The 24,133-nt window shown below is 46.1% G+C and overlaps 5 protein-coding genes and 2 non-coding genes across 19 annotated transcripts; 6 read left to right on the top strand and 1 right to left on the bottom strand.

Moving 5' to 3' along the window:
- Positions 1–1,190: 1,190 nt before the first annotated feature.
- Positions 1,191–5,380, top strand: LOC120694571 (transcription factor BHLH062-like). Of its 5 annotated transcripts, none has more exons than XM_039977743.1 (6): positions 1,648–2,761; positions 2,908–3,039; positions 3,458–3,576; positions 4,076–4,203; positions 4,512–4,926; positions 5,160–5,332. In XM_039977743.1, the coding sequence occupies exons 2-6, from the start codon at positions 2,939–2,941 to the stop codon at positions 5,189–5,191; spliced, it is 795 nt and encodes a 264-aa protein (XP_039833677.1). In that variant the 5' UTR covers positions 1,648–2,761; positions 2,908–2,938; the 3' UTR covers positions 5,192–5,332. The 5 variants fall into 5 exon arrangements, with proteins under 5 accessions (XP_039833679.1, XP_039833678.1, XP_039833677.1 ...); XM_039977746.1 differs by having other exon boundaries at positions 1,650–2,761; positions 4,512–4,870; positions 5,214–5,380; XM_039977745.1 differs by lacking the exons at positions 1,648–2,761; positions 2,908–3,039 and adding exons at positions 1,191–1,373; positions 1,467–1,599 and having other exon boundaries at positions 4,512–5,332.
- LOC120694570 (pentatricopeptide repeat-containing protein At1g26900, mitochondrial-like) lies at positions 5,242–7,102 on the bottom strand. Its single transcript, XM_039977741.1, has one exon. It carries the CDS (start codon positions 7,081–7,083, stop codon positions 5,425–5,427), a length of 1,659 nt encoding a protein of 552 aa, XP_039833675.1. The 5' UTR covers positions 7,084–7,102; the 3' UTR covers positions 5,242–5,424.
- Positions 7,103–7,212: 110 nt separating this feature from the next.
- LOC120694572 (40S ribosomal protein S9-2-like) lies at positions 7,213–10,097 on the top strand. Its single transcript, XM_039977747.1, has 3 exons — positions 7,213–7,372; positions 8,092–8,473; positions 9,688–10,097. Exons 1-3 carry the CDS (start codon positions 7,345–7,347, stop codon positions 9,860–9,862), a joined length of 585 nt encoding a protein of 194 aa, XP_039833681.1. The 5' UTR covers positions 7,213–7,344; the 3' UTR covers positions 9,863–10,097.
- On the top strand, positions 8,776–8,866 carry LOC120696363. Its single transcript, XR_005684139.1, has one exon. It is a non-coding gene; the product is annotated as a small nucleolar RNA Z161/Z228 (small nucleolar RNA).
- Positions 9,257–9,344, top strand: LOC120696364. The gene has a single exon (XR_005684140.1). It is a non-coding gene; the product is annotated as a small nucleolar RNA Z162 (small nucleolar RNA).
- A 4,608-nt stretch (positions 10,098–14,705) lies between the features above and the next one.
- LOC120694569 lies at positions 14,706–20,309 on the top strand. Of its 9 annotated transcripts, none has more exons than XR_005683546.1 (6): positions 14,708–15,421; positions 16,120–16,236; positions 16,474–16,568; positions 19,559–19,927; positions 20,005–20,060; positions 20,184–20,309. XR_005683546.1 is itself a non-coding variant. In XM_039977739.1 (6 exons), the coding sequence occupies exons 2-6, from the start codon at positions 16,549–16,551 to the stop codon at positions 20,238–20,240; spliced, it is 387 nt and encodes a 128-aa protein (XP_039833673.1). In that variant the 5' UTR covers positions 14,712–15,421; positions 16,474–16,548; the 3' UTR covers positions 20,241–20,309. The 9 variants fall into 9 exon arrangements, 4 of the variants coding, with proteins under 4 accessions (XP_039833673.1, XP_039833672.1, XP_039833671.1 ...); XR_005683545.1 differs by having other exon boundaries at positions 14,710–15,421; positions 16,474–16,557; XM_039977739.1 differs by lacking the exon at positions 16,120–16,236 and having other exon boundaries at positions 14,712–15,421; positions 16,474–16,557; positions 19,559–19,788; positions 19,893–19,927.
- A 1,816-nt stretch (positions 20,310–22,125) lies between these two features.
- Positions 22,126–22,982, top strand: LOC120696233 (zinc finger A20 and AN1 domain-containing stress-associated protein 5-like). The gene has a single exon (XM_039979362.1). It carries the CDS (start codon positions 22,219–22,221, stop codon positions 22,780–22,782), a length of 564 nt encoding a protein of 187 aa, XP_039835296.1. The 5' UTR covers positions 22,126–22,218; the 3' UTR covers positions 22,783–22,982.
- The last annotated feature ends 1,151 nt before the right edge of the window (positions 22,983–24,133 follow it).

The raw sequence follows: 24,133 nt of genomic DNA, 5'->3' as shown, positions 1-24,133 counted from the left end.
GAGTCGGGTGGGGTGGGGCGGGGCCTGCTGCGCGAGGGCGGAGCGCCGGAGCCGCGGAGTGGAGGAGCACTGCGCGAGGAGGCGGGCAGGCGGCGGGGAGTCGAGTCGGGGGATAGAGGAGTCGGACGGTGTCGGGGGATGGGGGCGCTAGGGTTGACTGGCTGTGGGCTGTGCTGTATGTTTAATACTTCGGTAGGCCTTTGGAGTTAGCAGGCCGCTACCGGGCCGGCCTGCTAATTCCGTGCCGGGCCGTGCCAGCCCACGGGCTGGGGTGACGGCCCAAGCCTGGGCACGGGGAGCGGGCCGGGCCAGCCCGGGCACGGTTTGGACCGGGCCAGCCCGTGCTTGGGCCGGGCCAAATTGGCCGTGCTTCGGGCGGACTAACGGGCTGCGGGCTACATGGACATCTATACCGCCTGGGCGCGTGTGCCCACCACACGCACCCCCGACTTCCCTGCCCGATCCAGATCCGATCCTGCAGGCTCACCAACCCGTTTCGAAAACGGCGTGATCAGCGAAGGATGGACCAGTTTGTTTGGACTATTGGACTACTGGAATTCTCCAGAACGAGCATGGCTGAAATAAACTTGTAGGCTGCAACTGCGACTGCGACGACTAAAAGAAACCAACCAGCCACTCCACTTGGGCGCCGTTACTTGCACGTTGTTTAATAATACTTATTTATGTTTTAAAATATTTTCCAACCAATTGGCATACACGTGTATTAGTACTCCCTCCTTCCCTGTTTATAAGGCATATACGTATATCAAGATTCAAACCTTGTCATCTTTGACCAATAATTTGACTATTAAATTTTTATTTTTATAATGCAAATTTCATATGATTGGATTCATAATCAAATATATTTTACAATGATTATAAGTTTATAATCAAAAGTGATATAATATATGATAAATAAATGGTCAAAGTGTTGTTTAGAAGACCGTGTCATATTCCACCATGCCTTATAAACGGGGAAGGAGGGAGTATTATGCTTAAACCTGACACTTGCACAATAATCAAACCATTTTTTCTGTTCGGAAAAGAAGGGCTGCGTGGCACTAACTAGCACATGCGCCACACCAGGGTGGGGCCCTCCCACACGCCCCTCGCGTGTCGCCGTCCAGCCCACCGGATCCGCCAGCTACCCATTCCATCATCACCCATTCCACGACCCCGTCCGTCAGAGGAGATCGACCACTTGCCGTGGGATCCACCCTACCCTTTCTTCTTCTCGTTCCCTGCCCCCCTTTCTCTTCTGTCTTCTCGCGTCGTGGAATCGAATAAGCAAACGGCGGAGCAGAGCAGGCTCTCGAATCCAGCCGCGTCGTATCGCATCGTTTCAGCCTATCCCGACCTGTGCTCGATTCGAGGTAGTTTTTGGGAGCGTAAGGAATTACCACCCATGCCCATGGTGTTTTTTTTCCCGATGTCTATTGACGAACGCAATGTTGCTGTCAGGTTAGGGTGCTGGGAACTGATGCGGAGCTCTTGGGCAGGAAGGTCATCGGATCAAGCCTCTTGACCACCATTCGCCATGGTGCCCAGAGATAAAGCGCATAGTGCCGGCAGGGCCCCGACGGAGAACCTCATTCAAAGGTGAGCGGTGAGCTCTCAGTGACTAACCAGAAAAGGATACAGGAACATTTTGTAGTTTTTCTTTCGAGTTTGATCGTTGTAGATCATTGGGTGCCGTACGGAAGTGGCATAGCTATACCGCAGCAATCCTTGCTCCTTAATCCTAGGCTTTGTCGTGTGATAGTGTTTCACTTATGACATGGGTGAATCTAGAGCTAATCATGTGTAACAAATTAGTCTAAACCTCGCTTTGATCCAATGAGACACACTTTTTTCTCCTGCCTACACGAGAGAAAAAAACGGCTTCATGAGAAATCTGAAGCAAACACGGATACACAAATATATTGATACACTTAGCTGTTTATTTGTTCCTGGCCAGTAGTAGATCTAGACTTTAAAAATTAGGTGTGCATGATCTTTAAAAGTATTTTTCTATATTTAACCAAATTCTAAATAAAAGACATTATAACTAGTTTGAAATATATGTTATTTTACAATCTAAAATCATTATTTATACATACATTTCATTCTTCTTTGGGCAATATTTTTTGAAAAGAAAATAATAAATATTTCGCCTATGATGTATATGGTAGTCTAGTATTTTATTTATAGATTATGTTAGTTGTTACATAGCTAGGATATAGAATATCCTATTAGGGGTAAAAACCCTATTAGGATGCGGGTATGACCATTTTTTATCGCTACGGATCTCTTAATGGGTATTTTCCTCACCTTTGGGTTTCTCACCCGGCCATCCCTACTAATGACCTGCTGATTTATACCTACTGATCTGCTGAGCATTCACGATACACCCTTATCCCTATGTAGGCTAGTAGAAAAGCTTAAGGTTCACGAGCTATTTATATTTAACTTGCTAAAAAGTCAATTCAAGCTAAATGCTACACAAGGAACCGATTCGATCGATTTTGCCGAACCGAGCCATCCCGCATCTGGAGCAAATATTCGCTCCTGGGAGTGGCTCCATCCCCAAACTTGCGAACCAAACATATAATGGAGCGGCTCCGTCCGGTTCTGACGCATCCTAACATGCTTAGATCAAGCTCGGCTCGGGATCCTCCAGCTCTAGGTGGCAGGCTCGAGCTCGGCTTATTGACAGCCATCCCGGCTCCCGCTCAGGGCTCCGCCGCTCAGGGCCGTTCCACGATTCCATCTCCCTCTGTTTCTTAGACCGTCCACAGCGATAGGAGGAAATGGAGGAGTAAATCTACTGTTTGGCACTGTAGATGCACTGTTTGGCACTGTAGACAGAGAGGGCGTGGGAAACGAGGCAAGAGCAAATTTGCTCTTGCTCTTGCCATTGTGGACAGCCTTAAAGCTCTCTCGGACTCTCCTCCCTGAGATGACTCCTCTTCCTTCCCCGGCGGTGACGACTGGGCGAGCGGCGGCGCGATTTGTCCTGTCTTCGCCCAGCCCTTTGCCGGCGATGAACGCATCCTCCAGGTATGCCCGCCCCTTCTCTTTCCTTCTGCTGGGCGATACGGAGCACCCCAAACCCTAACAAAACTATTTGTATTCGGATCTGAATCCAGTTACAATACATTACCTACTAACTTCGATTTGGTTTGCAAGAATTATCGGGTGTATATGTGTACACCCACGTTCTATGCTGGGTCCGCCCCTGCTCCTGACCTGCAAACTGGTGGAAACAAATTGAATTTGCAAACTAATGCAGGTTTGCTACTGAATAGTCAGTAATTCCTCCAGGAAATTTGATTCTTGCTTATATTCTTGGAGCATATAATTCGTGATTTAGAAAACTTCTCCTATATCTTGAACTGTTCTCTAAAACATGTCCTGATTAACCAGACTGCTATAAAACATGTGGCATGATTTATTGCTGTTGTTGAACGTTTGACAGGCCTGTCTTGAACAACAAGTGTGAAAAGAAGGCTCCAAAGAAGGTGCATAAATCTGAGAGGGAGAAACGAAAGCGAGATAAACAGAACGATCTGTTTGGTGAGCTTGGAAACATGCTAGGTACGTATCTATTACAAATTGAATCTGCAATATCGTCATTCTTGGCTGCACGTCATTGGAGTGTTTGTTTCTTGACTTGAAGAGGTCACGGTGTATATTTTGTGGAGTGTCACCGTGTTCGTCATATCACTTCCTCCAGATCAATGTAGTTTACAAGTCCGCTTGAGACAGACCTGTTTGTGGCAGCTGTTTGTTGGTTATCTCAAGTGAAATTGTGCCCCTGGAGGTAGAGAGTTTTTAATTTGCAAATCCTAAGTGAGAGTTGAGCGTCATTAAAAATGTGAAGGACCTATTGAAAAAATTGTGTTTACATGGTCATTGGTGAATCTGGACTGATAATCAAACCTACCCTTAACATTGCTAGATAGAGGGTTTGCACCCAGTGATCCATGTATCTATGACTATTGATTGTTTGTCTCAACTCTATACCTATTTTTTCTTTTCAAAGTTACATTTATTTTCTTCCTATGATTATTGATTGTTTGTCATCTCTTCTCAGAACCTGATAGGCAGAACAACGGGAAGGCATGCATATTGAGTGACACTACACGTATGCTTAAAGATCTACTTTCACAAGTAGAATCTCTTCGACAGGAGAATGGCTCACTGAAGAATGAATCTCGTTATGTAAGTATGGTCTTCTCATTTCAGAAATGCCACCAGGCATAGCATGTGACTTGGGGGGGGGGATATTAGTTAAATTAGTCATGAAACTTCATTTAATCTGATGACTCTGTATTATTTCATGAATATGAAAATCTGCATTATATTTTTCTGTGTCCAGAATTTTCTAGCCTAGGACCTAGGGGCCCAGTTTCATTAATGTAGATTTAGTTAATGTAAAATTGAATGAATGATGGGTAAGACCATTTTAGAATATATTAGCAAATAATTCATGCCATCACCACCATTTGAAAAAACTTGCTACAAAACAGGTTGCATTGGAGAGAAATGAACTACTGGATGAAAACAACATGATCCGCAATGAAATCTCAGAACTGCAAAATGAGCTGAGGATGCGGATGGAAGGCAACCCTATCTGGAGTCATGATGCGACTAGATCAAATCTTACAGCGGCTCATCCCCACACCACAGTATTTGTACTGCAGCATTCACCACATCCACCAGTCATTGCAACGATGGCACCCCCTCTGCAACAGCTAGAAGTCCTTGAGCAATCTTATACTACCTCACGGCGCGAACTACAGCTCTTCCCTGAAGCTGCATCCACTGAAGATACCGAACCACAACAAGACCAGGGGATCTCCAATCATGTGACGCGGCCGCAGGCAAGGTACGCAACAAGAATGACCACTTTGCCTGCACATGTATATCCAGTCCTTCAAAGAATGGAAGATGAGCAATGTAGCAGTGGCACTACTGGTAGTGGAGATGAAGGTGCCATATGCAACCATTAACAGCTCGAATACAGAATGAAACATGTGGTTACAACCTGAAAACTTTCTTAGTTGTATCCTGCTAGTGTAGGTAGTGTGCTAAAGAAACCTGTGCGTCTGTGTGCCTGCGCGTGTAAGTATCATTCCACTCTGTCAGCTGAACTTAATCTTCAGCTAGTTACTTTGAAGGGAGAGCAACAGCAACTAATCTTTTTTAGTTTGTTGTGTCTTACCTAACAGGCAGAAGTCCAAAGAGTTAACTGCTCGATAATAGAAAATATGTTAATTACTTCTATGTGTATCTGTAATACTGTACAAGTATGGATAAGCTCTGATCATAACTAGCATGCCCGATGTAACCGCTGTAAATTGCATACACAAGTACACTTTCCTCGCTGGGAATGCCACTTTGAATTGCCAAGTACACTTCAGTTCAACAAGCCTGGATACACTAGCAAGACACAACAATGGAGGTGCAGCCTGCTTCCTTCTCCGCAGAGAATTTCTGCTCTTCTACATCCCTCAGCCGAGCTATCTCGTCCCACCTGCCTTCTGATGCGTACGTGTTGGACAGCTGAATGGTATCAGACGGATGGTAGTGGCCCATGGCGTCCAGCTGTGCCTGCACCATCCTGCCCAGTTTCACGTTGCCATGGACTCTACTGGCTGCAAGCAACGCTCTCCATCCCGTAGCATCTCCCCAGGACGCCAAGCTTCGTATGAGCTCATAAGCTTCGTCTAGACGCCCTGCCCTTCCCAGGAGATCAATGACGCAGCCGTAGTGCTCAGGGCTGGGAGACAAACCGTGATGGAGCACCATGCGTTCCAGGAACTCCTTCCCTTCCTGCACCAACCCGCCATGGCTACAAGTGCTCAGCAGTGCGAGGAAAGTGACCTCGTTAGGAGCCACACCGTCTTCCTCCATCCTGTAGAACAGGGAGATGGCGGCACCTGGCTGTCCATTGACCCCGAATCCCATGATCATTGCTGTCCATGCCTTCACGTCCCTACTATGCATTGCACTGAAGACTGACACAGCCTCGTTAGGGCACCCACATTTGAAGTACATATCCATAAGCGCCGTCCCAAGCGAGGTGTCAAGCTCAAGCCCTGCCTCCTGAGCAAGCTCATGGACACGGCGGCCGGCTGGCAATGCCCCTGATGCTCCGCATGCAGAGAGCACGCCCACAAGCGTCCCTGAAGTTGGTCTCATTCCGGATTGTCTCATCCTGTCAATCAAGTCCATTGCCTCCTGAATTCGCCCTGCCTTTGCATAGCCATCCACCATACAATTACACAGCACCAAGTCTCTCCTGGCCGTCTCATGAAACACCTTGCTTGCACACTCAACACCACCCTCCCTCACATACATCCCCACCATTGCTGCGGCAACCTTCACATCACTGCAGAGGCCCGCCTTGACGCAGAAGCCATGAACTGACTCCCCTTGCCAGCTGCACCCAATCAAGGTGATCACAGCAGTCACGTTGACATCCATGTCAGCCCGCCTCATCGCGGTAAACATATCCACCGCTGTGCCCACATCCTCCGCCCTGACATAGCCCCCAATCACCGTGTTCCAAGAGATGACGTCCCTTTCTGGCATTTCGTCGAAAACCCTCCGCGCGTCCGCCATGCTACCACAGCTGCAGTAGTAGTGGCACAGCACATTCCGCAGGCTCACAACGTCCAGGAACCCGTACCGCAGCACGACCCCGTGCAGCTGTTTCCCGATGGAGGCCGCCTCAGCGCTTTCGGGCATTTTCGCGCAGAGCGCGAGGAGCGGCTGGAACGCGAACTCGTCGAGGGCCGGGAGGCGCGCCCGCGCGGAGGCGAGGACGGAGAGCGACGCGGCGAGGGAGGACGCGGAGGGGCACGCGGACAGCGCGCGGAGCAGGGCGGTGTGGTGGAAGAGCGTGGGCCGCGGGACGGCGGCGAAGAGGGAGAGCGCGTAGTGCAGCGGCGCGAGCGGGGAGGCGAGGAGCCTGGCGGTGGGCAAGGCGTGGTGCGGGAAGTGGGAGGACTTGAGCATCCAGGCGTGGAGCTGGAGCAGGTGCCCCGGCCGCGTCGCCGACTTGAGCAGCGTCGTCAGCGGCTTCCGCGGCGGCATCGCTCGGTTGGGCGGGCGGGCGGGCGCGGGAAGGAAAAACTCCCAGCGCGGCCAGCAGCGGACGCGACCCATGTGAAGACAGACACGGGCCGGTCGAGTCGAAGGGCAGACACAAGGTTTGTAAGCCCGGCCCAACTAATCAAAGCCTAGGGTTTACCTCCCTTATAAGATCTCGTCTCCTACCCCCCGCGCCTCCACCTCCACACCTCCTCCGGCGGCGGCCACCTCGACGACCAGCCGCGCCTCCCTGCCGCGGCAGCCATGGTGCACGTCAGCTTCTACCGCAACTGTAAGATCCCCTCCTCCGCTGCGTGACCCCCTCCTCCACTGCATTGTACGCGTGTTGCCTTGCAACTTGCGAGAAAGCAGCTGCCTAGACGATCCAGTTCGTGCCGATGTTCCCATGAGGAGTTTCAGTAGTGCTGTACTATGGAATAGGGAAATGCTCAGGATTTTGTTCCCGATGCTAATTTTGATCCAGAATAACCATCATCTGTTGTATGAGATGGTGAGCGTGTTTTTCAGATACACGTACTGGTAGCAAGTCAGACGCTAGAACACCAGCTTTTGGTTTTGGTTTGATCCGTCGAGCCCAAAGTTTGGGTGATTGCGGTTCTGTGAATCGCTCGCGCATAAATGCATTTGGATCGAAATATGTACGTCGGAATCAAACTGCGTTGGTTAGTAATTCAGAGGAAACACCAAACACTTATATTTTAGTGCTCTTTAAAAACACCACCAGTGAAGTGAGGAACTGGAGTTGGATTACTTGGAAAATGTTTTACACATCTGTTCAGTTAATTTTGGTCACTGTCCACCCGAACACTGGAAGTGATTATGGGAACACCATCTGATATAGGCATTTGACTGTGCTTTTGAATACTAGAATCTTTCTGGTATTACAAGTTTTTATTGTGTATACCACTTGCTACAGGTTCCACTCTGTTTAGTTATATCCGGAAGGTAATTTTTCCCAGTGTGTAACATATGATGGTGTGACTAGTGCAGATGGGAAGACTTTCAAGAAGCCAAGGCGTCCTTATGAGAAGGAACGTCTTGATGCTGAGCTGAAACTGGTTGGTGAGTATGGCCTGAGGTGCAAGCGTGAGCTGTGGCGCGTGCAGTATGCCCTGAGCCGTATCAGAAATGCAGCCAGGGAGCTGCTCACCTTGGATGAGAAGAACCCTCGCCGTATCTTTGAGGGTGAGGCGCTCCTCCGCCGCATGAACCGCTATGGTCTCCTTGGTGAGGGTCAGAACAAGCTGGATTACGTGCTTGCCCTCACTGTTGAGAACTTTCTCCAGCGCCGCCTCCAGACCATCGTCTTCAAGAATGGCATGGCCAAGTCCATCCACCATGCTCGTGTCCTGATCAGGCAGCGCCACATCAGGTCTGTTTACACATGCCTGATCCTTCACTTATGCATCATAATCTACATTTTTTTTTCATAAAATGCTCATAGGGAGTGGATTCAATAATTGCGAGCCTCTGCATTTCCTATCTTTTCTTTTAATAGATGACTGTTGTTCCTATAGAAATGTGGTATTCTGATTCCATATATGAAAATAATGGTTGGGTGCTGTCTTGTTGATTCTGAATTTGCAATATGCTGTTCCAATTCTGACTTCACTTTTGCTATGTTTTGCTGCTACTGGGTGTATATTAACTGTAATAATACAGTTGATCTTTGATGGGCCATATGATGAAAAACCATGTGCAATTCTCACGACGGTCGTCTGAGACACTTTGTGTGTAATGTTGCAGTCATATTTCTCTGATGCCCCTGATCACATTCAATGCTAATCTGTTACCATTAGGTTAGTTTTGTGCGAACCTTGCCTTTTGGGTTTGGTTCATCTTACTGTAGTGAGTTTTTTTTTATTTTCCAGTGTAATCATGTGTCATGACACTGAATGGTTGGACTATGTGTTTCAGTAATTGTTTCTTCTGCCGTTTATCCTGCATTCTTTAACTGTTAATGTAGGTACATACAAATTTTGCTGTGTTCAAACTTCATGTTCAAGTGTTCAACTGTCTGGGTCCCTATTCCATGGGTTATCCTTTACTTTTTTACTTTTTAAAATTGGTGCTTCTTTATTGTATGTTGTTCTGGGCCTTCTTGTTTCTGTCATTCTTTTTGTAATGTTTATCTATTTATTTTTTATATGTTTTCTGCGGCACAATGAGGAGTCAATTTTGCTAATGTATCTCTGAGGCTAGAAGGTCAATGACTCTTATGTCCTTTTCATTCTGAGTGCCCTATTGGATTTTCAAGTAATATGTTTCTGTTTTCTCTTTGGTTATTTGAATGCGAGGTTTGCTGTCAGATTTCCATTGGATTCTTTAGTTTTTAATTCATTCTGCTTTTGCCAATCCCAAATCTTATCTGTGGCTCCTGTGGTTAATGCAGACATTGCATTGCTTGCTTGAGTGTGCTAAAATATAGTGCCTTGCATACAACTGTTTTAGTATAAATAATGGAATTTTCACTTGTGAACCAGAGCACTTTGAATCCTTGCCACAGTTTAGTCTATTTGACAAATATAAGTTCATGCGATCAACATTGATTAACATTCTCCCTCTTCTAATCTTGTGCCTTCACAGGGTGGGAAGGCAGCTCGTCAACATTCCGTCATTCATGGTCAGGGTTGAATCTGAGAAGCACATCGACTTCTCGCTCACCAGCCCTCTGGGTGGCGGCCCTGCTGGAAGAGTGAAGAGAAAGAACCAGAAGAAGGCCTCAGGCGGTGGTGATGACGGCGAGGACGATGAAGAGTAAGGGCCTGTAGGATTTTGCAACAGGAATTGGTTGAGATGCGAAATGAACCTGGTTGGAATTAGGTGTTGTTCCTGAGTTTTTGTGGTGATTGAATTCAGAATCGGGCAATGGTAGACAATTTTGTGATCCACTGACTATCATGTTTAATTTCAAGCCATGGCATGTTTCGGACCTCATGAACTGTATGTTTGCGCTGGCTCTTTCCTTACTGGCCTTTTAAGCCAAGTTGACAACCGAGGCTTGTTCAAGTTCTGGTCAATTTTCATTTCTTGAACTGAAGCTGATCCCCGTTTTAATTAACAGTTACGGAGTTTCACAGTTCGCCGAGGGGGTTTGAATTGAGGGAAATGTGCGAAGCTAGTTTTTGCTTGCTTACCAAACGAGTTGCCTAGTCCCAGCAAAACAGGGACTGGTTGAGGTCTTTTTTTTTGGGCTGGTCCCCTGAAACCAGAGCCGAAACAAAGTCCGGAGCCTGGTTCATATTGCACGAACCATGCTCAAGTCCAAGGTACACCCATAACTAGAGCAAGGCTATCAGCAACACTAATACATGATCTGACATACATTGCCGGTACAGTGTACAAAATGAGATATACAAAAACAATCATTTGGCCTTCGGTCTAGTTCTCTTGACGTGATGGCCTTTCCCACAAGGGCAGCATCTGTCTTCAATATAATTTTGTCATTCCAAACTCAGCAACTCTTCAATATAATTTTGTCATTCCCAACTCAGCAACTTGTTCCATGCTTCCGAGAACACCCAGAGTCTGCTTGCATAGCTTTAGCAGCTCTAGGAATGTTTACTGCTTCTCCAGAGCAACGAAACCCCAGCCCCCAGTCCTGGCGACATCTAATACGAAGCATCCACATTAATCTTGTAGTAGTTTGTTGGCGGAGGCTGCCATCTAGAATTTGCAGTATCCATCTTTGTGATGTTTTGATTGGTCAGTTCCTAAAACTTCATCAGGTCGAAGGATACAGAACTGCTTATCTTCCATATCACCTGCATTTATCTTGTTTCTTGCCGACCACCATCGCCAAAGAAATATGAAAATTTTGTTCTGCTCTAGCTTCAATATTTTTATTACGGTATCTTTCTCAGATATGCAACACTCTAATTCAGCATATGTGCTCCAAATCCATTGCTCGCCAATACTCCCTAGCTTTCTTACATTTGAAAAATAAGTGAGCACTATCTTTGTCAAGACGATGGCAAACCGGACAAAATGGTATCAGTTTTAACTCCTCTCTAGGCTAAGTTCCGCCTTACTGGGAGGCTGTTATGGGCCAAACGCCCGATAAACATGTTCACTTTATTTGGAAATTTCAGCTGCCATATCTTGTACCATAGTCCATAGGGACCCGTTCTCATCACTCGCTGCAACAGCCGTTGATGTAGAAGCATCCCTCCCTAATTTTTTATTCTGGATTTGAACTGCGAGCTTATACACTGATTTAACTGAGAAACTTCCTATGGGGTCACAATGCCTTGCCGGCCAATCAAACATTTGAACATCATTTGAAATTGTCAGGATCACATAAGCATCTTATGTCGGAAGGTATCATGACGAGTTGTTCATCCCAAGTCCCTGTAACATGTAATAGGATTGATCAGCTTGGAGACTCGGGTTAGTAGCAACGAAGCTCGTGGCGTGAGGGGACTAGTTGAGGACTAGCAGTATTTTCGGCAGAATTTTTATGGGGTAGTCAGATATTTTTTTCATGTTATTTTCAGTCAAATATGGACGACTTATATTTGCCTTTTGATTCATGTAGTCATTAATCTCGTATTATCTAGTTTGAAAGTTGTGGCCGATTTTCACCAATTCGTTTCTTTTCGTATTGTTTGCGCTCACCGCCCATGCTCTCGCCCGCCGCGAGGCCATTTCCATCGACACCGCCGCACTGTCCCTCCCACCACTCCACCGGAACTGAACTCCCCTTCCCCGGCATCCATCGAACCTACCATCTTGTTTCCCACTCCATTGCCTCCCCTTGTCGCTTGATTTATCAGCTCGTTCCATTGCCCCCTCTTCCATATTCGTGATTCCATTTCTCTGGGCTCTATTCTTCAATTCCTCTAGGCTCTGTTCTTGATGCACTCTTCTCGATTCTATTCGTGCTACACCGCTGTTCTTGCTGTGATTTTGCTCGCCGCTGTTCTTGATTTGATTTTGCTCGCCGCTATTCTTGCTGTGGTTCTGCTCGTCACTATTCTTGCTGCGATTCTACACGCCGATGTTCTTGCTGTGATTCTGCTCGCCGCTGTTCTTGCTGCGATTTTGCACATCACTGTTCTTGATTCAATTTTGCTTGCTACTATTCCTGATTCGATTTTACTCGCCACTGTTGATTCGATTTTACTCGCCGTTGTTCTTGCTGCGATTCTGCTCGCTACGATTCTTGATTCGATTTTGCTTGGTGATGTTCTTGATTCAATTCCACTGCATCCTACTCCTAATTTGATTGTGTTGTTTTTCTTGTTTCAATTCTTACCGCTTTTGTGTCTCGGTTCTATTACTTCTCTTTCTTTGTTATTTCTCTTTCCCCTTTTACTGATCTTGAATGCCAATGGCGTAGAACGTAGCCATAGTTCGGCTCCTTGTTGTCTATGTCCTACCGGAGCGTCACCCTTCCTCCCTCTCCAAACTCTGGCGGACCAGATAGGTAACTATTCAACTCTCCTCTCCTTCCCGTTCATTGTCCAGTTGATGTGCTCGGGTAGCATCTTACACCCTTCGCTCTGTACAACTCCAGATTCACCAACAACCATTCCGCCAATGAGGGATTTGATCACTGCTTTGTACGCTGTTGCACCAGGCCTGTTGATGACTCCAGTTCCTCGACAGGTCGATGCTGGTGGATGGGTCACTGCAGGCACGAGCCCGTGTGCTTTGTCCGAGAGCTTCGGTATCCTAGATGTGGAGAGGGCGGTTTTAGTACGTGATTGCCAGACCGGCTTTATAGAGTTGGACTCATCGTCTTCTCCGATGCTGCACATAAAGTGACCGCGATGAGATTGGCACCGCGTCCGGAGTTCTATGCTACCTACATCTCGGTGAGTTCTCACTATCTTGCTTCCTGAATTGAGTAGAGAACAAATCTGTAGCTGTAAGGCGGTGAGAATTTACGGGGATGCAGGTAGCATAGAACTCCGGACATAGTGCCAATCTCACACTCTATACCTACACTACACCACAAAATCTTGATCTAGACATCAACACGGGATAATAACTTTTATACAAGATAACTTAACTTTTTATTCATTACAATTTAGTATAACGTAAGACTTTTACACTCTTTATGTGATTACTCTACCATGACACAACTACACTACATGACTACCATATCACCCTCCTACATGATACCACTTATGTCATAGTATATCAAGAGAGTAGAGGAGCACATCTATTTATAGGTGATCATGGGTGTTGTGGTATTGCCATGTGACAACTTCCACACCATTTACAAAATATCTAACTCTAGAATTCTTCTCGTCCTTAACCAACTATGTAAAATATCTAATTCTAAAGAATTCTTATCTTGCCACAAAGTAAGATAGCTCTCTCTTGTGATTTCCAAATTCTTCTAAAATCTTCTCAAGTATACTTCCTTCGTTCAGTTACGATAGCTATATTTTTATATAGCACAGTGACCAATGACATCAAGTATGCTTATCAATCCATTAATTATGTTAATCATTCTCTCCTCATTTCTGGAGTTCCTTTTTGGAGAGACTTCTCGTTTCCTTTGATCATTAACTGCCGCGGAGACCTAGTTTTTCTCTTTCCCAAGGCACGCATGCTGGCGCCGTAGTTACTGCAGGGAGATACTGAACAAGCAACTTGCGAAATCTCAAGGCGAAGGCTTAATATAGTGATCAATTCTGAATTTTTCATTTTAGAAATACAACTATCATAACTGAATTGAGGGAGTACATTGTTATTTTTAATAAGCATTGTTACATAAGTTACTTCTCAAGTATGTTTGAGGAGCGGCTTGGATGACTCGTGTGGATGCACAGTCGATATGCATGCCCTTTTCGTAGTAGGTTACTTCTTCTGTTTCAAATTATAAATCATTTCAAGAATCTTAGAGAGTCAAAGTTTTTCAAGTTTGACCAAATTTATATGATAAGATAATAACAGTTATGATACCAATTAAGTATCATTAGATTCTTTGTTAGCTATATTTTTATAGTGCACCTATTTGATGTCATAAATCTTTATATTTCTCTCTATAATTTTGGTCAAACTTTGAGATGATTTGACTCTTCAAAATTCTTGGAATGACTTATAATTTGGAACGGAGGGAGTACTTTGTAGTCATCCATCCATCCAGAGGTGACTGACCGTCCTCTCCGAGCCTTGGCCCCTGCAATTTCGACTCGTAAAACGGCACAAACTCCGTGGTGCCCGGCGGGCCTCGGATATAGGTTTCGGCCTCTGGCTGGGAGGAGTGTTCAGGATTATATTACTTGGAAGGTGTTAGGAAAGAGTTTTAGGCACAACCTCTGTACAAGTTGTAAAAATTATATTACAGAATTATCCTTCAAAAAGGTGTTAGAAAAGAGTCGTGCGTAAAATTTCTGTGTACAGTAAAAAATTATGATGAAAATTTATCTTCTTACAAAAGTTATGTGCAAAAATTATATGTATAACCATGTTTATTAGTTATAACTGTTGAAATATAGAAAGATGTGGAGAAAAAATTCATAAAAAAGAAAAGAAGCCACAGCTCGCTCGTCACGAGTGCCCAATGCTTCTGCGGTCGCCCGTGAGTTTCAAAACTCACGGTCGATTCCCCTCACGCGTTGCGTCACGCCATCCCCACAGGCTCCCCCTCTTCCTTCCTTTTTTTTTCATTTTTCCCCTTATTCCTTTCCCTTCCTTTCCTCTCCTCCCTCTCCCCTTTCCTCCCAGATCCGGATCGGCTTCTCTCATTCTCATTTCCAAATTCCTTTTCATTCCGCACGACGATTTGGCTTCTCCCTCCGCCGGCCACCGAGACAGCTCAGCCCCGCCGCCTTCTGCCGGGAGACCGCCCAGTCGGCCTCTTTCGTGCGCGCCATGACTCTATGCCCTGCGAGGTGCGCGTCACCTCTCGTCCATCCGTCTTCCCTCCGCGTGCGCTAGGGTTTCCTGCCCCCATGCCCGCCGCCCGCCGCCGGCGAGGCAGCTCGGCCCCGCGTCGACGCTTGCCTCTGGGAGGCGGATCGGGGCCCCGCCCTGATGCATGCCGGTTCTCTGGCGGCAGTGTTGAGGTTCAGCCGAGGAAGCGTCCTGATGTTGGAAGCGGTGGTTGGAGCGCGGCGAAGGACGCGCGGCTCGACGTCCGGCGATTAGCAGCGAGAGAGAGGTGACGTGGGGTGCGGCGTCAGGAACACAGTACGGACCGGTGGATCCTAGCGGGCGCCGCTGGATCGTCTCGCCGAAGCGCCGGATCCTTGCGCACACCGCTGAGAATCGGAGCCGCGGATCCGTCGGAGTAGAGGACCCAGTGCTGCGCGATGCGGCCGCCGGCAAAACGGCATTCCGGCGAGTTACTTCGCAAGCTAAGGTACACAGTTTTCGTCTTATGTCCCCACGGTATGCCTTGTTTGCTCTACAAATACCTTCGCATTCATTTGAATGAATGGCAGATGGATAAGATGGCCTAGTTACGAGAAGTTTTTATTGTTTGATGTTGGGTTCATATAAATAGCTTGTAGAAACAATTGGATTGGCCATTCTTCTAGTAAGGCCAACGTATTTGCCCTGTTTCACTAGTTTCCGACTTAAATCGTGTTACTGGTGGAATTGATGGTATAAAATTAGCTCAGGCAATTACTTCTGCCCTAAGAGATTAAGCATACAATAGTTACTGAAGAGAAAATAAAATCTGATCATACACATAAAAGTTGCATTTTTAGTATACCATTAGTGCGTTGATGTTATAATTATTTGGAGTTTTATTAGTTTAAACTTCTATACATTAGCCCTATTATAGATTATGAGTGTTCCCTATAGCGTGACAGTTCCATTTTCTCAATGAATTTAACTTGATGTTTACATGCATGTTACTGATGATAGCAATTTGATAATTTCTTATTAGTAGCAGCATCTTATGCCAATTATTTCTGTAAACTCTTTTTTCCTTCTTAGACCAGCAGCAGCATCTTATGCCAATTATTTCTGTAAGCTCTTTTTTCATTCTTAGACCACCAACATTTCTTTTCATTCTTATGCCAATCATTTCTTTTCGTTTCTTCTTTCCAGCGCCGCTCTCTCTCAATACACCTTCTTCTACGGACTGCAGTACACGAATGCGATATTCGCTATAACTTTCACCAACATGGCCCCTGTGCTCACTTTCCTCATTGCAGTCTTACTAAGGTTCTCCAGGATCCGAACATTTTTCACTTCCTGCTTTTGCATATGAAAAAGCATTTATTATTCTCCATAACTCCATTTAAAATCTTTGTTCAAAGTTGATATACTAGAGTCTATAAATCTGTGTGGTACATTTAGCACCGAGTTCGCAATGGTAATATACTTTATCCACATTTTTTATACGATTTCTTATTTAAGCAAGCCCCCCTACTAAACAACTATATTTTTTGCTTGTTGTAGAACTGTTGGATGTTTGGTCAAGCAGAAGGAAATATGAGGATGACAGTGATTCATTTGATGAGTCCTTAGGGGGGGATGATCAAGGTGAGCTAGATGTGTGTACTGCACAACTCCCTACTATCTCATTTTTGTCAGTTATGAATTTTTGACAGATTATCAGATTATCAGCTAGATTATCATGTGTTAATTTTTGTTTTTGCGCTTATACCTTTTGCACAGCATATGAACCATCTGATCTCATTTTCACCAACTGGTCACACTTAATTTATTAATTAATTGGATTGCATAAGGAAGCTTCTACAGTTTAATTCTTGCGATGCCAACTTCTGAATGGGTTACTCACGTAGTACTGCCATTCTCGTCCTTACTGGTTATGGTCAGTCACATAATATTGTCATTCTCGTCCTAACTGGTTAGGGTCAATCACTTCATACTGCTATTCTCGTCCTAACTGGTTAGGGTCAGTCACGTAATACTTCCATTCTTGTGCTAACTGGTTAGGGTCAGTATAAGTTTCCAAATTTTATGCATTCATTAATTTTTACGGACACACTTTTTTTCAAAAGTTTTTTCCATTCAATTTTTATCATTCTTTTCCACAAAAAAGTATACAATATTTTTCACCTTACCTCTTGAAATTTTTTTCTTTTTCCAAATTTTCTATGTATCTTATATTTTTAATAAAATTATTCTTTGATAATTTTCTCCCTCTAATTTTTTCTGCAAAATCATCAAATCAAAAATTTTAGTTGAATTATAGTTTTTACCTCAAAAGTTTTCTAATGGCGGAATAGCCAAACTCGTCCTCGAACTATCCGCGGAAGCTCACTTTCGTCCCTCAACTACGAAATCGGCCGTTTTCGTCCTCCAACTTTCGTGACCGGGTCATTTTCGTCCCTGATTTGTCGTCTAGCGCCACGCTGGCGTCCTCGTCAGCAATCCCCGGCCGCCTGCTCCACTTCCTCGCGCCGAGCCGCCGCCGTCGCGCGTGGGAGCGAGCTCCGCGCGCCGCGGACCGCGGGAGGGAGGGAGGGGGCGCCCGCATGGACCAGCCACGGCCGAAGAGGAGGGAGGGACAGAGGAGGCCGGCGTGCTCGACGAGTCGAAGGAGCAGGGGAGTAGGGACGCCGGCGGCGCCTAGATCCGCGCCGCCCTCGAATCCTCCCTGCCGGCCTGCGCCCCGAAGGGAGGCCGCCGCTACCAGCCACCGTTGAGGGAGGCCGCAGGAGGGGCGCGCCGGCAAGGGGGCTCGAGCCCGAGCCTGGCCGCGCGCCATGGCCGCGGGGAGCCGAGCTCCGAGGGGGATGCAGGGGCCATCACCAATCACCAGCGCGCGCCACTGCGAGGCTGATGACGCCCGCGCGCGCCACCACGGCGTCCGCCGCCTCCCCCGTGATGCCCTGCCGGCCGCCACCAGGGCGAGCATGAGAGGTGGCACGCGCGCTCGCCGGAGATGGAGGCCGTGGGCTCCGGCGTGCGGGCCGCCATGGCCTCTGCCGCGGCCGGCCCTTGGCTCCGACGAGCGGGCCGCCATGGCCTCGGCCTCGGCCGCCGCGGCCGCCCCTTCGGCGCGGGCCGCCATGGCCTCTGCCGCGACCGCCTGTCGCTGCAGTGGCGGAGGTAGGTGGTGGTGGAGGCGATGAAGACGAACACCGCGACGACGGCCGCGAGAAGCGCGACCATGGCCATGCTGACCTGGTCCTGGGCGGCGGGGCGTCGCCGCCAGATCCAGCTCGCTCCCGCCGCGAGGACTGGCCGCCGCTAGAGGAGGCTCGGAACAGGGGAGGGGCCGAGCTCCGCGAGCCGCCGCGCCGGCCGCCTGCTCCACTTCCTCGCGCCGAGCCGCCGCCGTCGCGCGTGGGAGCGAGCTCCGCGCGCCGCGCCGCCGTGGATCTCATCGGAGAGAGAGAGGGGCAGAGGAGTAGAGGACCGCGGGAGGGAGGGAGGGCGACGGGAGGGAGTCAGTCAAGACGGGGATCGCTGACGAGGACGCCAGCGTGGCGCTAGACGACAAATCAGGGACGAAAATGACCCGGTCACGAAAGTTGGAGGACGAAAACGGCCGATTTCGTAGTTGAGGGACGAAAGTGAGCTTCCACGGATAGTTCGAGGACGAGTTTGGCTATTCCGCCTTTTCTAATCATCTCTTTTTTCCCTATACGAAATGTTTATTTGTTGATAATATATGCTTGTTCAAAAAATGTTTACTTTCAAAAAAAATTTCATATTAAAATTTTCTACTAAAAATTTTTATCCTCAACTCTTTTTTGTCCTGCTCTTTTTTTTTGACAATATGCTTCTTTAAAGTTTACTTTAAAAAGTTTCCTTATACAATTTTTTTTCATCCTACCTCTTGAAAATTTTTCTATCCAAATTTTCTATCTTTGAAAAATTTTCAATCCCTAATTTTTCCTGCAAAATCATAAAATAAAAAATACATTAATTATAAATTCTCTACAAACCATTTTCGTAAACAAATCCTCTCAAAAAATTTGCCTACATTGTTTTTTATATAAAGTTTATTCTGCTAAAATTTAAATTATTTTTTATACATAAGTTTATCATGAAAATATGTATATTTAACTTGCAACACATTCAAAAGTAGGTTCAGTTTCCTGCTATATATGTTTCTTGGTGATGTGCTGCGACTGTTCCTTCCATCCTTTGGATTCCTTGATTGGAAGGGGTGCTGGTTGGCAAACAGGGTTATCATGGCATGCTGCAGGTGATGGTCTCAAGGTAGTTTAGAATAGGTTCTTTGGCTAATAGAATTATAGAATTGTATGTGTTTTTAAGTTTGTAGCGAATAGATGGGATAGATGCTTTTGGAACACTTTTGCTTGTGCAATTTATTTTGAATGAGCTTGCGCAAGCTGCTTTAAGTACAAACACCTCAGTATATGCAGGAGTTCAGCAATGACCGATTAGAGATATATGATCTGGCCTAACTTTATGCGATTGTCAATTCCATTTTCTTATCCCGAATACATTTTTTCAGTTATGCAAAGTCATCTTAGTCAGTCTGCAAATGACTTGATCTGTTTACTTTTGATAAATGATATGAGCTTTCTGAAACCTGTGTTAGGGAGTTTGCCCACTGTTTTTATATATCAAGTCAATTGTGCTTCATTTGGAGGCGGCTCGGGCTCGACCTTCAACACGCTCCAGTGCTGGAAACGGAGACGGGGCTGGGGATGGCGTGGATCTCACGAAAGCGGTGGCAGATGAGGCAAGCTTCGACCACGATGGAACGACGCGATGCGAGCGGGGCCGCTTACTACGAGCAGTGGTTGGAGCATGGCGGCGGATCCTACAGTGATGGCTGCACAACACACTTGCGATTTTCATGAGCCTTCCACTTTGTTGTCTCTTTTATTCTCCCATGCTGAATGTGTTCCTGATCTCTGTGTTGTTGGTAGGGGGAGATGTGCAAGGCTGCCATTGATGGATCCAAGTAAGTTTCTGGTTCGCCTGTCAAATGATTGATGAATTGCCTGCGTGGGGGCACTGACGCACCATCTATGTTATCAGTGTGCGTGTGTGCTTGTTGCAGAACTGTTGAATGTTTGACCAAGCAAAAGGAAAAGGTAACTACTAATGTTAACCATAAAAAACATTTATGTTCTCAATTTTTACTACTGTTTTTATACCAATTTTTCATAATTTTTTCTTCATCTTGACCCATAGCCTTTTTTCCTTTTTCTTTGCAGGCATTGGTAAAAATAGTAGTAAGGATTAGCAGAAGAAATACAGATACTAGTTATTAAAACCACAACATGTATTCTGATATATTTCTTTTTCAATGTTACTATACTATATTTGCCAGAGTTTTTGCATGCTGTGTGTTAGTGCATATTTTCACGTTTTTTGTTTTGATCCTCCACCTGTATTTTTCTGTGAATTTTTTATTAACTACTACCAAAAAAGTTTTCTTAAAATTTTTTTACCAATGCCTGGTAAAATTAAACTTTTATTACTGTGTGAATTTTATTTTACGAATCAAACTTTTAAACTTTACTTATCAATAAATTTTTATTCTTCAAAAAATTTCTCCAATTTTTTTGTTCTCGTAATTCACAAAGCTATTTATTTATATTTTGTATACTTATTAAATTTGTAAACTTTGTTTATCTATAAATTTCTTAACAAATTTTTTTTCGAAACACAATTATCAAAACTTTGTCTGGTAATGAATTTTAAGAAAAGAATTTTTTTCATATTTTTTTCTTTTTCACGCACCACCAGATATTTTCATTTGTTAAAAGTTAGTTTAAATTTCACTCTCCCCACCCAATTTTTACACCCAAGTTTCTCACTTCCCGAGGAAAAAAATGGCTTCTGAAAAATTGAACGTGCACATGGCGGAGTCGCCGCTCAAGACTACAAAACGCAGAACCCGGAAAGGGAAACGTAGGCTGTGTTTAGATGAGTGAAAAAGGGGAGAAAAAGTCACATCAGTCACTGTAGCACACTGTAGCATTTTTCGTTTGTTTGTGGTAAATATTGTCCTACCATGACCTAATTAGGTTCAAAAGATTCGTCTCGCAACGTACATCAAAACTATGCAATTAGTTTTTTATTTAACTACATTTAGTACTCCATGCATGGGTTATTTGCTATATTTAATGTTTCGATGTGATAGGAGATGTGATGGAAAATTTGGAAATTTTGTGGGAAGTAAACACACCCGTAATTAATTTGTCATCTTCACATATACCGAAAAGAGAAATGTTTTTGTCATCCTCACATATACCGAAAAGAGAAAGTACGTGCTGTCAGAGATTGACCGGACGGATTTGAATCGACCGTAGGGAAGGGTACCTACGGTTGACCGTAAATTAGCGTGACCCCCTACGGTTGACCGTAAATTAGCGTGACCCCCACGAGTGCTTGCTTATGGACGGCGGAACCAAAAACCAAAAAAGAATGGCACGGAATCTCAAAATGGAAAGTTTATGTGGCTGTCCAAAATCGTTTATTAGTTCGTCTCCTGGCGCGCGCTAACTGAAAACCCCACTTCCGAGCGGAGTTCCGACTTCCGACTGGCCCTCAACGACTAGCCAGACTAAGTCCCCAAATATTCTCGCATCCAAGTCGGAGCGAGAGCATCGTCCGTTGGAGACATTAGTTGACTTCGTCGTTAGGCTGTGGACGGAAATGTTACAGGCCCAGGCGCCCAGCTCTCGGAGATGAGCGAACCAATGAACTAATGAACCAGAAGCTGGCGGAGACACGGATGGAGACATAAAGGAGACACAGAAGCCGCAGCCCGTCCGTTGATATATACCCCGCGACCCCGCCCGCACTCTCCCCACGACTTCACGCCAAGGGCCGTGTTTGGTTTTTTTGCGTGGAAATACTGTAGCACGTTTTGACCGCTAATTTAGAGTATCAAATAAAGTCTAAACCTCCACAACCCCCGTGTAAATCGCGAGACGAATCTAATGAGGTCTTTGACCGCACGATTAGAGGATGATTACTGTAACATCACTGTAGCAAATCATCAATTAATTACCGCCACTAGATTCGTCTCGAAAAATTACACCCATCTCTGAAAAGATTTTGCAAATATACTTCATTTAGTACTCCATGCGGACATTCGTCTTTTTGTGTAAACTTGATGTGACCCGTAGCCAAACACAGCCAAGATCATCCACGCGCCCGAGTCCGCCTGAATCCTAAGACGCCGCGGCACCCCCTGATCACGATCGTGCCCCGTCGTCCCCTGTCCCCTCAGATCCCAGGATGTCGTCGTTCCAGCCGCACGAGAGCGCCGCCCCCGCCGCGAAGCTGTGCGCCGCCGGCTGCGGCTTCTTCGGCAGCCCAGCTACCCACGACATGTGCTCCGTCTGCTACAAGAAGCACCACAGCGTCGTCGACGTCAGCGGCGGCGGCTCAGGCGCCTCCGCCGCTGCCGCGGCATCCGGACCCGTCGCGCGATCCGCTTGCGAACCGGCGGTGGCGGCGCCCGCCGCTAGCGTCTGTCTCGTACCGGCTAAAGACGTCGCTGAAGCCGCCGCATCGTCGTCCTCCTCCGCCACCGCGCCCGAGGCGGCGAGGAAGGCGCAGCCGAACCGGTGCGCGGCGTGCTGCAAGAAGGTGGGGCTGACGGGGTTCGTGTGCCGCTGCGGGAAGACATTCTGCGAGAGGCACCGGTACGCGGAGGAGCACGGCTGCGCGTTCGACTTCAAGGGCGCCGGCCGCGCCACCATCGCCCGTGCAGTGCAATGGATTCAGAACTTCAGATCACATGTAAACATTCTGTATGGCCAACCGTCGCAACTTTCGCATCAACTCCTCTCGATCTGAAGAGCAGCGTCTGGCTAGATTTGTGCGATGCATGCCCATCAGGGCTCAATTCCGTTCGTACTGTTTTGTAACCAGCTGATGTTTGGGAACGTGATCAGCATTCATATAAATTTTGTTTTTGTCCTCGTTTTCGTATAATCAAAGATCGTATCTGCTTACTCGATCTGGTTTGACGCAAGTAGTAGTACTACAATCTACACAATTACTGTACTGTACACCTCACACCCTGGATGATTACGATGACTGAAACTGGTAACAATTGTTGTTTTTATTCTGCAACAAATAGTTAGTTTTCTGTCAAACAGGTGCAGCAATGTTTTCGCTTGATCTTGATTCTTGAGTCCGTGGCAGCTCAACGTTTCCTCCCCACACCCGTATTCTCTCTTCCGCTAGCATAGCCTGACCCAATGTCTCAGAGGATCAGGAGAAGAAATAAATTAAAAATTAAAAAGAGATACGAGCTAGTACTATACTACTATACCTCTTTCTGCCATTTGGTTCTGAAGAGGATCACAAACAGAATCACAGTCTGTAGCACCGTTCCAATCAACACCCCACCCAAATCCCCTGCAACAGTATACAAAATCCCCTGCAACGGTATACAAATCCCCTTCGAGAAAGATCACCACCAAACGGCAACACTAGATCTCCAAACCTTGTCTTACTGTCAGGGGCGAAGCCGGCCTCCTATGCACCAGTGTCAGCATCGTTTTCACTGGTGTCATTAACCTTGGATATAGTAATTGAACAGTATTTACACTAAATTTTCTAAAGTTGTCGGCTGACAAGGACAGCAACATGTAGCTCCGCGCCCGCTTACTGTTGCAGTGAGCTTCGGGCTCTGTTTAGATTTTTACTCATAAACCTTGTAAAAAAAACGTCACATCAAATCTTTTTACACATGCATGGAGTATTAAATGAAGTCTATTTACAAAATTTTTTGTATGGATGGGATGTAAATCGTGAGACGAATCTAATTAGCCTACTTAATTCATGATTTGCAACAGTGATGCTACAGTGACCATCTGCTAATCATGGATTAATTAACATCATTAGATTCGTCTCGCGATTTACAATCCATCTATGCAAAAAATTTTATAAATAAATTTTATTTAGTACTTCAAATTAGTAATCTATCGTAAATTTTTTTTGCGTTGGAACTAAACACGGCCTCAGCTTGAAGCCAAACATGGCTGTGAGCGGCAGGCCGACGAGGTAGTAGCAGCCGATGTTGACAAACGCGACCAAGGACTGCCATCGGCACCGATCGCCACCCTGCGACCATCAACGACGACAGAGCATGAATGAAATAAAAAACAATTGCGTGCGTCAGTGTTTTCACTGAAAAATG

The sequence above is a fragment of the Panicum virgatum genome, chromosome 2K (genome assembly GCF_016808335.1).
Source record: "Panicum virgatum strain AP13 chromosome 2K, P.virgatum_v5, whole genome shotgun sequence".
Classification (NCBI taxonomy): Eukaryota; Viridiplantae; Streptophyta; class Magnoliopsida; order Poales; family Poaceae; genus Panicum; species Panicum virgatum.
Note: the sequence above shows the minus strand (reverse complement) of the source record. Positions and strands in the feature narration are given on the sequence as shown.

Excerpts from the sequence above, each read along its gene's own strand:
- LOC120694570 (XM_039977741.1), bottom strand. The coding sequence starts at position 7,083 with ATGCCGCCGCGGAAGCCGCTGACGACGCTGCTCAAGTCGGCGACGCGG.
- LOC120694572 (XM_039977747.1), top strand. The coding sequence starts at position 7,345 with ATGGTGCACGTCAGCTTCTACCGCAACT. Across the intron at positions 7,373-8,091 it reads CGTCAGCTTCTACCGCAACT|ATGGGAAGACTTTCAAGAAG; the intron begins GTAAGATCCCCT and ends TGACTAGTGCAG. Across the intron at positions 8,474-9,687 it reads ATCAGGCAGCGCCACATCAG|GGTGGGAAGGCAGCTCGTCA; the intron begins GTCTGTTTACAC and ends GTGCCTTCACAG.
- LOC120694569 (XM_039977737.1), top strand. The coding sequence starts at position 19,111 with ATGTGCTGCGACTGTTCCTTCCATCCTTTGGATTCCTTGATTGGAAGG. Across the intron at positions 19,213-19,558 it reads CTGCAGGTGATGGTCTCAAG|GGAGTTTGCCCACTGTTTTT; the intron begins GTAGTTTAGAAT and ends AACCTGTGTTAG. Across the intron at positions 20,061-20,183 it reads TGACCAAGCAAAAGGAAAAG|GCATTGGTAAAAATAGTAGT; the intron begins GTAACTACTAAT and ends TTTTCTTTGCAG.
- LOC120696233 (XM_039979362.1), top strand. The coding sequence starts at position 22,219 with ATGTCGTCGTTCCAGCCGCACGAGAGCGCCGCCCCCGCCGCGAAGCTG.
- LOC120694571 (XM_039977742.1), top strand. The coding sequence starts at position 2,939 with ATGACTCCTCTTCCTTCCCCGGCGGTGACGACTGGGCGAGCGGCGGCG. Across the intron at positions 3,040-3,457 it reads GCGATGAACGCATCCTCCAG|GCCTGTCTTGAACAACAAGT; the intron begins GTATGCCCGCCC and ends AACGTTTGACAG. Across the intron at positions 4,204-4,511 it reads TGAAGAATGAATCTCGTTAT|GTTGCATTGGAGAGAAATGA; the intron begins GTAAGTATGGTC and ends GCTACAAAACAG.